Below are 12,301 nucleotides of genomic sequence, written 5' to 3'. Positions count from 1 at the left end.
TGTTGGTTGTCTTTTGGTTTTGTTAACCGTTTCCTTTGTTGTGCAAATGATTTTGATCTTGATGAAGTCCCAGTAGTTCCTTTTTGCCCTTGCTTCCCTTGTCTCTGGTGGTGTTTCTAGGAAGAAGTTGCTGTGGCTGAGGTGGAAGAGGTGGCTGCCTGTGTTCTCCTCAAGGATTTTTGAAGGATTCCTGTCTCACATTGAGGTCTTTCATCCATTTTGAGTCTTTTTTTTGTGTGTGGCATAAGGAAATGGTCCAGTTTCATTCTTCTGCATGTGGCTGTCCAGTTCTCCCAGCACCATTTGTTGAAGAGACTCATTTTTCCATTGGACATTCTTTCCTGCTTTGTCAGTGATTAGTTGATCACAGAGTTGTGGGTCCATTTCTGGGTTCTCTGTTCTGTTCCATTGATCTATGTGTCTGTTTTTGTGCCAGTACCATACTGTCTTGATGATCACAGCTTTGTAATAGAGCTTGAATTCTGGAATTGTGATGCCACCAACGTTGGTTTTCTTTTTCAACATCCCTCTGGCTATTCGGGATCTTTTCTGGTTCTATACAAATTTTAGGATTATTTGTTCCATTTCTTTGAAAAAGTTGGTGGTATTTTGATAGGGATTGCATTAAATGTGTAGATTGTTCTCGGTAGCATAGACATTGTCACAATGTTTGTTCTTCCAGTCCATGAGCATGGAACGTTTTTCCATTTCTTTGTGTCTTCTTTAGTGTCTTTCATGAGTACTCTATATAGGTTTTTGAGTACAGATTCTTTGCCTCTTTGGTTAGGTTTATTCGTAGGTATCTTATGGTTTTGGGTGCAATTTTAGATGGGATCAACTCCTTAATTTCTCTTTCTTCTCTCTTGTTGTTGGTGTATAGAAATGCAACTGATTTCTCTGCATTGATTTTATGTCCTGGTATTCTACTGAATTCCTGTATGAGTTCTAGCAGTTTTGGAGTAGAGTCTTTTGGGTTTTCCACATAAAGTATTCATGCTATCTGCAAAGATTGAGAGTTTGACTTCTTTGCCATTTGGGTGCCTTTTATTTCTTTTTGTTGTCTGATTGCCAAGGCTAGGACTTCTAGTACTGTGTTGAATAGCAGTGGTGATAGTGGACAGCCCCGCCGTGTTCCTGACCTTCGGGGAAAAGCTTTCAGTTTTTTCCCCATTGAGAATGGTAATTGCTATGGATTTCGTAGATGGCTTTGATGATATTGAGGTATGTACCCTCTATCCCTCACTTTGAAGAGTTTTGATCAAAAAAGGATGCTGTACTTTGTCAAATGCTTTTTCAGCATCTATTGAGAGTACTATATGGTTCTTGTTCTTTCTTTTATTAATGTATTATATTACATTGATTGATTTGCAGAGGTTGATCCAACCTTGCAGCCCAGGAATAAGTCCCACTTGGTCCTGGTGCATAATCCTTTTAATGTACTGTTGGATCCTATTGGTTAGTATTTTGGTGAGAATTTTCGCGTCTATGTTCATCAAAGGTATTGGTCTGTAATTCTCCCTTTTGATGGGGTCTTTGTCTGGTTTTGGGATCAAGGTAATGCCTCATAAAATGAGTTTGGAAGTTCTCCTTCCATTTCTGTTTTTTGGAACAGTTTTAGGAGAATAGGTATTAATTCTTCTTAAATGTGTGGTAGAATTCCCCTGGGAAGCCATCTGGCCCTGGGCTCTTGTTTGTTGAGAGATTTTTGATGACTACTTTAATCTCCTTACTGGTTATGTGTGTCTGTTCAGGTTTTCTATTTCTTCCTGTTCAGTTTTGGTAGTTATATGTCTGTAGGAATGCATCCATTTCTTTCAGAGCTGGCATATAGTTGCTTGTAATATATATATTTTTTAGTATTTTATTTATTTATTTGACAGAGAGAGATCACAAGTAGGCAGAGAGGCAGGCAGAGTAGAGAGAGAGGGAAGCAGGCTCCCTGCTGAGCAGAGAGCCTGATGTGGGACTTGATCCCAGGACCCTGAGATCATGACCTGAGCGGAAGGGCAGCAGTTTAACCCACTGAGCCATCCAGGCGCCCTATAATATGTTTTTATAATTGTATTTTTTTGGTGTTGTTTGTGATCTCTCCTTTTTCTTTATCTTAAAATTTTTTTTCTTTTTTTTTTTTTTAAGATTTATTCATTAATTTGAGAGAGAGAGAGCAAGCACGAGTGAGAGAAGAGAAGCAGAAGGAGCAGGCAGAGGGAGAGGGAGAAGCAGACTCCCCCCTGAGCAGGGAGCCCATTGTGGGACTTCATCCCTGGACCCCTGGGATTATGACCTGAACCCAAGGAGATGCTTAACCAACAGGAGCACCCACAGGTGCTCCTGTGATCTCTCCTGTTTCATTCATGATTTTACTTATTTGGGTCCTTTCTCTTTTCTTTTTGATAAATCTGGCCAGGTGTTTATTAGTCTTATTAATTCTTTCAGAGAACTAGCTCCTAGTTTTGGGGATCTGTTCTGTTCTTTTGGTTTCTATTTCATTGATATTTACTCTGGTCTTTATTATTTCTCTTCTCCTGCTGGGTTTAGGCTTTGCCATTCTTTCTCCAGCTCTTTAGGTGTCCTCAGGTCTTTGTGGATAGGTCTGCTGCCAATCTAATGTTTCTACCTTTGTAGTTTACAGACCCTTTGTTCGGAGGTGCTTTCAGGATTTTCTCTTTGTCTCTGACATTTGTAAGTGTTACTATTACATGTCAGGGTGTTGACCCATTTTATTGATTTTGAGGGGGCTTCTCTTCGCCTCCTGTATTAAAAAAAATTTTTTTTTTAAATTCAAGATTCCATTTATTAATTTGACAGGAGAGATCACAAGTAGGCAGAGGTGCAGGCGGAGGGGTGGGGGGAAGCAGGCTCCCCGCTGAGCAGAGAGCCTGATGGGGAGCTCAATTCCAGGACCCTGGATCATGATCTGAGCTGAAGGCATAGGCTTAACCCACTAAGCCACCCAGGTGCCCTGCCTCCTGGATTTGATGCCTGTTTCCTTCTCTAATTTAGGGAAGTTCTCTGCTATAATTTACTATAATAAACCTTCTGTCCCTCTCTCTTCCTTCTTCTTCTGGGATCCCAATTATTCTAATATTCTTTTGCTTTATGATTACTTACCTCTTGAATTCTCCCCTCATGATCCAGTAGTTGATCTCTCTTTTTCTCACTTCTTTATTCTCTATCATTTGGTCTTCTATATCACTAATTTTCCCTTCTGCTTCATTTATCCTAGCAGTTAGAGCCTTCATGTTTGATTGCACCTCATTAATTGCTTTTTTAATTTCAACTTGGTTAGACTTTATTTCTCCAGAAATGGATTCTCTAGTATCTTCTATGCTTTCTTCAAGCTCAGCTAGTATCTTTACAGTCGTCATTCTGAACTCTAGTTCTGACATCTTACTAATGTCCATGTTGATTAGGTCCCTGACAGTTGGTACCACCTCTTCTTTTTTTTTGAGGTGAGTTTTCCCATTTTGTCATTTTGTCCAGAGAATACATGGTCGAGAGAAAAAATGCTAAAAGGGTAACAACGACCCCTGAAAAATATACACTAAACAAATCAGAAGAGACCTGAAACTGCAGGGGAGGGAGGGGAACAACAACAACAAAAGAATATGATTAGGCTGGTGAATAGAACGGAGCTGCACAGTAGATTTTGTGTGTATTTTGCTATGTTTGAACAAACTGCCTCCTAAAATTTTAAGGAGAAACTTACATACATATATACAAAAATAGGGTAAATACAATGTAGGGATGGACTATGACTGTAAAAATGAACATGTAAGAAGATTTTTAAAAAGGAATTGATAAGAAGTTGGTTGAAAGAATAATGAAAGATAATTAAAAAAGAATGTGATCAGGCGGGTGAATAGAACAAAACTATATATTAGATTTAGGGTATATATTAGTCTGTTACAAGAAACTGCATCCCAAACTTAAAAGAAAGAAAACTTATATACAAAAAATAAAGCTATAATATGACTGTAAAAATGAAAATTAAAAAGATTTTAAAGAAGTAGTTGATAATAAGTTGGTTGGAAGAGGAGGAAAGAGGAAAATTTAAAAAAAAATCAAAAAAATTTTTTTTTAAAAATTAACTTTGAAATACTAAGGAATCATGGGGGAAAAGCCATAAATTCTTTGTGCTGTATTCCTCTGGCTCTGGAGTTTTGTGGTTCTGATTGTTTGGTAAACTTGGTCTTTGTTGGATTTTTTTTTTTTTTTTAAGATTTATTTATTTGTTTGAGAGAGAGAATCAGAGAGAGGATGAGAGCAGTCAGTGGGAGAAACAGACTCCCTGCCGAGCAGGGAGTCCGATGTGGGACCTGATCCTGGAACTCCAGGATCATGACCTGAGCCGAAGGCAGTCGCTTAACCAACTGAACCACCCAGGCGCCTTTGATTGGATGTTCTTGCTGATCTTGGAGAGGGGCCTGTTGCAGTGATTCTCAAATGTCTTTGCATGGGCAAAATTTCACTGTCCTTGTCGGGCCAAGCTGAGTAACCTGCTCAGGTTGCTCTGGGTAGCTTTTGTTCCCTGAAATCTTTCTGTATAGCTTTGGAGGATGAGAATGAGAATGGTGGCCTCCCAATATCCAGCCCCAGAGATACTTTGAACTCGGGGCCCCAATCCTCAGTGAGAGCTCAGAGAAAGCAGTCAATCACTCCGTCTCCATGGTCTCCAGCTGCACTCCTAGCTCACCTGGCCTGTGACTGAGCATTTCTATCTCCAGCACAGGACCTTGTTTGGAGTTTACAAACCTAGCAGATTTCTGCAGTGTGCTCCCATGCTATTCTTTCTAGGGGAGGAAGGGGAGTCTCCCTGGATCTGCCACTTGTTCACTCTGTGCTTGAAGAGTAGTGGCTTGACTGTGCCACGGATCGTGGTTTATGGCAACCCCAAGCTGAGAGCCCCCTTCTCAGCTCCCATCTTTGCAGCCAGCTTCCTTTCTCCAATACGTGGGAGCTGTGGCACACTCAGGCACACCTGGTCTTTCTGTGACCCTGAGGGTCCTGAGACCACACTGTCCCAGCAAGGGTTCCACCCTCCGCTTAGCCACTGGAGTGATGTCCCTTTATGGAGCAGACTTCTAAAAGTTTTGATTTTGTGCTCCACGCTCTGTCACTTACCAGGAGCCAGCTGATGGAGGTTCCCCCACCTGTGGCCTGTCTTCCAGATATTACCTCTGATTCATTTCTCCACACGTCCTGCCTTCCAGAAAGGTAGTCCTTTTTATGTTGATATCATTGCTGCTATTCTTTTCTTTGATCTCCTGTTGAGTTTGTAGATGTTCAGAATGGTTTGATAACTATCTAGCTGAATTCCCCTTGTAGAGATTTAATAGGTACACTGAGACAAAGAATTTAATGCCTAAACAGCACGTTCACATGTAAAGGGACCATCATGTTATGTTCAGACCTATAGAATTTATAAAATACTCTTCCCAAAGATCTTTCTCTGATTTTTTTTTTTTTTTAAGCAGTTTTTAAAGATTATTCCTGGGTCAGAAAAGTGAATCAGAATTAAAACACAATAAGGAATTTATGGTTTAAAAACAGGGAATATATAGCTGACACAAAGTCTCTATAAGACTTTGTGAAATAAGGTAAATTGCAAAAAAATACATACAATGTCACCATTTCCATGTTTAAAGGAAAAAAATCTGGAAGACCTATTAACAAATACAAATATGTAAAAGAAAGCAGATTGTTGGCATTGTCTAAGAGTAATGGAAACAAAGGTGACCTTTCCACTTTTGTTCTTTATGCTTTTGTTTTATGCCTTATATTTTTATGTTGATATGTTGCGTGATCTCTCTGTAAAGACAGTTAATTATGATTCTGAAACCCGGATAAAGGTTTAAGAATACAGAAAGCAAAGATAATCACTACTTTAAGTATAAAGAGACTATCTACTAATGTAACCTGTACAACAGAAAACAAAAATCAACTCCGAAATGTCAGAAATCTTTTATTTAAAAGCAGAGGTATGAGAACCGCCTCCTCCCCTGCAGATCTGCTGCTTAAAAAAGATACACTTGAAATAGAATATACATTATTAAAAACAGATAACGTAAGCCAATCAAAATTTTAAAAAACACAAAAAGCAAAATTGCTTGTAATTTTAGAAACATTACTTGGGGAGAGAAGCTGTTAACTTATTCATTTTAATGTAGGCTCTATGCCTAGGGTGGAGCCCAGTTTGAGACTTGAACACATACCCCTAGGGATGCTTGACTGAGTCACTCAGGCACCCCCATAAAAAATTATTTTTGATAAAAAGTAGAGTCAATGACAAAGATGTAAGAATAATTATTTTTGTGATTCATAAGCCAAAAGTAGTAGGAGAAATTGAGGCACATTTTTACTGGGGTATTATCAGAGTATTTGGACCATAAAAGTTTCCAGTGATTTTATTTTCTACAAATACACATACCAAATTTTTAAACGTCAACAGAACATTACAAAATTTGCTATAATAAGAAAAACATAACCAAAAATTAAAGTCAGGCAGAAAATACTGACAATAAATAAGCTTTTACCAACTTAAAATACTAAGATCCCATGATCAAGATACTGAACCTTGGCTATAAATTGCTATTATCTCCCCTTAAGGTCATTTCTTGAGATAATAGAAAAATGAGGGAAGGATACTTTTTTGGTTTGTTGGATTGGTAGGTGGCCTGTGGTAGAAATTAACCCAGCATCTCTGTGGGAAAGGAAAATGAATTTTTAGAATTCTGTTCTTGTTGACATGCTTTCCCCCATCCCCCTGATGTCATTGTCTTAAACAGTGCCTCACTTTCCGTTAACTGTAAATTGGATCTCTGTTCTAGCTGTCTTCTAGAATAAAATCCTGGGCCAGTCCTTGCTTAAATCTTACTTCTTTGCAGGAACTTGGAAAATCAGGTGGAGACTACTGTACTCCTTCCTGTTCATAGTCACTTGTCTTGTGAATTACAATAACAGTCTAAGGAATGCTCCCTAAAAAGAAGCTCTGGAGGAGTGATTGTAGTTTAACACCCTGTTTCAACCCCTAGGGCTAGTCTGCTCTTTGCCATTCCTCCCACTGAATATTTGGCTGTTCACTGCTGGACAAGTTTGGTTGATAGTGCCAGGAAAAAAAATGAACTGCTGCAAATAACAAAAATGTTGGAGGAACACAGCTATTTCAAGGAAGAAGTGTAGATAGAGTATATCAGAGTCTAACAGAAGCAAAAATTATTAGGACAGATAAATTGATAAATTTAGTCTAATGAACATAATAAAAGAAGTAAGGGAAAGTGTTACAAATGAGAACATAGAACAGATACAACCATGCAGAAAATTTAGGTGTGAAACATAAAAAAAAGTGTAAAATACAATAGATGTGAACTAATGGGAATGATAGAGCTAGGAGTAAATAAATAATGATAGGGACATATTTAGAAATAGCTTGAAAAGGGAAAGGACAAATAGGGAAAAAAATTTAAGGCAGTATGAGAATGAAAATAGAAATGCTGACTTTTCCCTCCAAACAAAGAGGGACATTGGGAGAAGAGAGGAAATATTTGAAAAAGTAATTGAGATCCGTTTGTTAATTGACTCAGATTTAAAGGGCTAGAAAGCACCCCAAAAATGAGAATAAGGAAGACCTCACTACACATACTAACCTGAAATTTAAGAATATAGAAGACCCAGAAATTCTAAAAGCCTGCAAAAAGAAAGAACAAACAATATATAAGAGAACAAGTATGAGCTTCTTTTTTTTCCCGGCAGTAGCACTGGGTACAAGATAACTATTACAATTTAGAATTTAATATCTAGCCAAACTATCATTGAAATGAGAGTAGATAATAAAATATCCTCAGGCATTAAAGTGCTCTGAGGATTTTTATTAAAGGTGACACTGAAAACAGTTTGAATGAAGTCCTTAACCGAAAAGGTAAGGTAAATTAAGGGATGCTGTAAGAGATTCGTGATTATTTACCTTAGTAGAGTGGATTGTTACCTTTATAACAAATAAAAAAGGTCTAGTTAATACCAATCTTGATGGGTTGGCAGAGGAAGGCAAGGTCAAAGGATATGAGAGCATATTAAGTTCTTATTAGAAGATATCTTTGAAGTCAAAAATTTAAAGGAGCCTTAAAAATAAAGTAAGATAAAGTGGAATGTAAGATTAAGATAGAAATAGGACCAAATACATCAATAAATATAATAAATCTAAGTGAACCAAAACTCACCAATTAGGAAAATACTGATTAGCATAAAGAAATCTAGATACTTTCTAGAATACAAGACACATGTAAAGCATAGGAGTGCAGCAAGGTTTAAATAATTGGATTTAAAAAAAAAAGAAATGCTAACCAAAATAAAATTGTTATTGCTACACTAATAAAAATAAGATCATTATTAGGGATGGTGAGGGTTGTAAATATAGATAGAAGATTTAGGAAATCAAGAAATAACAATTTTTAACATGCATGAATCTGATAAAATAAATGAAGCAAAAATTGGTAGATTTAAATAAATGAAGACTTCAATATCTCAGTTTCTCAATTGAGAAATTGCTAAAACTACAGAGAAATTGTTTTCAAAGATTTATTTACTTATTTATTTATTTTAGAAAGTGAGAAAGATCATGAGTGGGAGGGGCAGGGGCAGAGACAGGACAGACATTTCATCAAAGAAGACATACTACAGACGGCCAATAGACCTATGAAGAGATTCTCAGCATCACTCAGCATCAGGGAAATGCAAATGAAAAGTATAATGAGATATCACCTCACACCTGTCAGAATGGCTAAAATCAAAAACACAAGAAACAAGTATTGGCATGGATGTGGAGAAAAAGGAACTGTCCCATGCTCTTGGTAGGAATACAAACTTCTGCAGCCACTGTGGAAAAGAGTATGCGTAGAAAATGAAAAATAGAACTACCATATGACCCAGTAATTGCAGAACTGGGTTTTTACCCAAAGAATAAGAAGACACTAATTCGAATAGGTAGGTGCACCCCTGTGTTCATTGCAGTATTATTTACAACGTCCAAATTGCGGAAGCAGCCCAAGTATCCATAGATGAATGGATAAAGAAGATATGGTATAGGGGTGCCTGGGTGGCTCAGTGGGTTAAAGCCTCTGCCTTCTGCTCAGGTCACGATCCCAGGATCCTGGGATCAAGCCCCACATTGGGCTCTCTGCTCATCAGCAGGGAGCCTCCTTCCTCCTCTCTCTCTGCCTACCTCTCTGTCTACTTGTGATCTCTGTCTGTCAAATAAATAAATAAAATCTTAAAAAAAAAAAAAGATATGGTATATGTACAATGGAATATAACCCAGCTATAAAAAAGAATGAAATCTTGCCATTTGCAACAATATGGAGCTAGAGAGTAAAATACTAAGCAAAGTAAGTCAGAGAAGGATAGATACCATATTATTTCACTCAAATGTGTATGTAAAAAAAATTCAAAGATAAACTGAAAAAACCGATTTGAAACCAAATCTGGTTAAATCATATGTAAGAAACGTGAACAGAGTTCTAAGGTGATTGAGTGCCATGTTGAGAATGTCTTATAAGGAGTTCAGAGGGCCATTTGTTTTTCTTTTCCATTTTCATCCTTAAGATAACGTTTTTAGAGCTAGAATTGTTCAGTTACCTACCTGAAGATAATGCTCCTTTTGAAGTGGTTCTTTTAGGCTTAAAGAAATGTGATGGTTTTTATCTCTTTAAAACATGTAAGAATACATGAGATACTAAGATTTTTTTTCTTTTTTATAAATATTTCCTTTGATTTAAGCAACTGCTTATAAACTAGGAGCTTTGCCATTGTTTCTGTTAAAAACAAAGGCAGAAAGTAACATCAGGTATATTGCCATTGTAGTATTCTGTCAAACTATTTTTTAAATCGTATCCTGCAGTTATTCTGTACAACAAAGTGTTTGTTGCTTAGCTTTTGCCTTTCAGGACAATCTGAGTAGAATATAATCTTTTCTTTTTGTTAGAGCATACCAAATTCTCATAAATTAAGAAGCAACTTCAATTAAGAAATTTTTATGCTACTGTTCAATTTTTAATTTTTGTTTTTTTTCTTAGAATTCAAGGACTTAACCTGAACATAATACGTTTTTCTTATTGAAGTGTCATAGACTGTGATAGGGCTATAGCAGTAGAAATGGAAAAGAGGGATATCCTAGAGAGACATGATTCAGGAGAGAAAGCCTCTGGCTCTCTTACATCCTCCTGGCTTTTGGTACAAAGGCAGTATTTGTTTTATCCTGAAGCCAAATTTAAAACAATATTCATCTATTTTAAATTATCTGTAACTCCTTTCAAAGTCTAAAGAAGACTATTAGGATACTTTTGAAAAATCTTATACTTAGTTTAGAAAAAATTTATTTATTTTTAAAAAGGTATTTATTTATTTATTAATATTTAATTTGACAGAGATCACAAGTAGGCAGAGAGGCAGGCAGAGAGGGAGGGGGATCAGTCTCCCTGCCGAGCAGTGAGCTCCATATGGGGCTCGATCCCAGGACCCTGAGATCGTAACCTGAGCTGAAGGCAGAGGCTTAATCTACTGAGCCACCCAGACACTCTGAAAAAATTTATTTTTTTTACATTTACATTTATTCTATGTTCTCTACTTTATGTTACAAGTATGATTCTGAAAATTGGAATACATCTGTTTAAGTCTTGTATAATTCAAAATTTTTTGTATACAGTTGTTCCTCTCAGAGATTAATGCCTTTCTGTTTGTATAAATTCTTGTCAAGATTGATAAAGTGGTTAGAAAGAGAGAGTTGTAATTTAAATAGTATTGATGACTACTGTTTAGGAAGCAGTACCACGGGAGCACCCTTTCAGTGCCATGAAACAAGAACAGCAGAGGAAATGGATTGAAGATTTGAACAAGCAAATAGAAGATGATCGGCAAAGAAAAATAGAGGAAAAAATTACATCTTCAAAGGTAACTTAACAAATTTAGGTGGATGTTGTCACGGGAAAAAAAATAATTTGAGTCCTTAATCATAAACCTAAAAGTATCCTAAAGCTATTTGACAAGACTACAGTATTCAAATTAATACACATTTGCTCTTGTAAACCTTTTATTGAATGCATTTAGTAAGTGATTTTGTGTAATTCTTAAAACTGGCTTTTCAGGAATTTCCTAATTTGAATTTCTCGTACTCTTCATGTTAGTTACCTCAGATATATGGAATTAATAAAGAATATAGCTCTGTTAATTTTTGTGATGCTTATTCTGCTCTGTGGTGACTTTTAAAAATTGTGTTTGATTATCATTTTAGAACTTTATACATGAGAACAATTGGAAGAATCTTAGTAATTCTTATTTATCATGATTAGGGTGAGGAACATGACAGATGGGCAATGCATTTTGATTCGTTAAAGACCTATCCTGCTTCTCAGTCTCAACTGTCTTCTTGGTCAACACACAACCAACCCGAGTACTTCTGTGTCTCTCCGGACACTCACGAACTGGCTGATATCAGCAGTGTTTATACGCCTATGACTGGAAGCCAGGTTGAACCTTCAGAGGAGGAGCATATGGCAAAACCAGTTAGAGATAAGACCATGGCAGATAGTCAGAAAACAAAGTAAGTTTATTTTTCAGTATTTATTAATGTTTAAGAAAGTCTATGTGCTTTTAAAAGGACTGTCATTATATTTATAATACGTGTTAATTGATTTCAGGTTTGGTATTTTCCTTTAAAGTAGAAATTACTAGTGGATGTATCTGGAGCAAAAATGATTTAGCATCTTTTGGGGGTTTTGTGTAACTAAAGTGTCCATCTTGCCAGCTTTCTCCGTTCTATGACTGCTCTCTTGGATCCAGCTCAGATTGAAGAACGTGAGAGGCGACGACAAAAACAGTTAGAACATCAGGTATTGCATTGTAAAATACTATTCTTTGCCTTAATAAGTAAAGTCATTTCCAGCGGATACCTAAATAAATGGAAATTAAAATTCCAATATAAATGTATAGCACAGGCCCTTCCATTTCTGTGATGAATCTAATTCTTACTCCAGCTGGCAGTAATACTCAAATTATACTGATGCTGAGAACCAGACAGTATCACATAGTACAACCAGCCGCTTGCCTTCCAGAAGACAAGGTCTTTAATAGATGTTTTATATATGAAATGGCACTAAATCTTAACTTAGTACTGGTTATTTTTTTTTCATCTGTTTATAGGTCTCCTGAATTTTGTTTAGGATGAGAATTAGTTCTTTAAGGGAACTATACAGGGCACTGAAGTAGAATTCTGATTGAGAAATCTAGCAGATAATATAAGGAAGGAGACTAA

At 36.7% G+C, this 12,301-nt stretch overlaps 1 protein-coding gene across 1 annotated transcript in view; it reads left to right on the top strand.

Moving 5' to 3' along the window:
* Window positions 1-12,301, top strand: part of CCDC66 (coiled-coil domain containing 66) — a 68,909-nt gene that overhangs the window by 23,975 nt on the left and 32,633 nt on the right. Inside the window, 3 exon segments of the mRNA XM_047691656.1 lie at window positions 10,810-10,941; window positions 11,340-11,590; window positions 11,795-11,879. Of these exon segments, the coding sequence (XP_047547612.1) occupies window positions 10,810-10,941; window positions 11,340-11,590; window positions 11,795-11,879 (468 nt within the window).

Source organism: Lutra lutra, chromosome 1 (assembly GCF_902655055.1).
Source record: "Lutra lutra chromosome 1, mLutLut1.2, whole genome shotgun sequence".
In the NCBI taxonomy this organism is placed as follows: domain Eukaryota; kingdom Metazoa; phylum Chordata; class Mammalia; order Carnivora; family Mustelidae; genus Lutra; species Lutra lutra.
The sequence above is the reverse complement of the archived record's forward strand: the minus strand, read 5'-3'. Positions and strand labels throughout refer to the sequence as shown.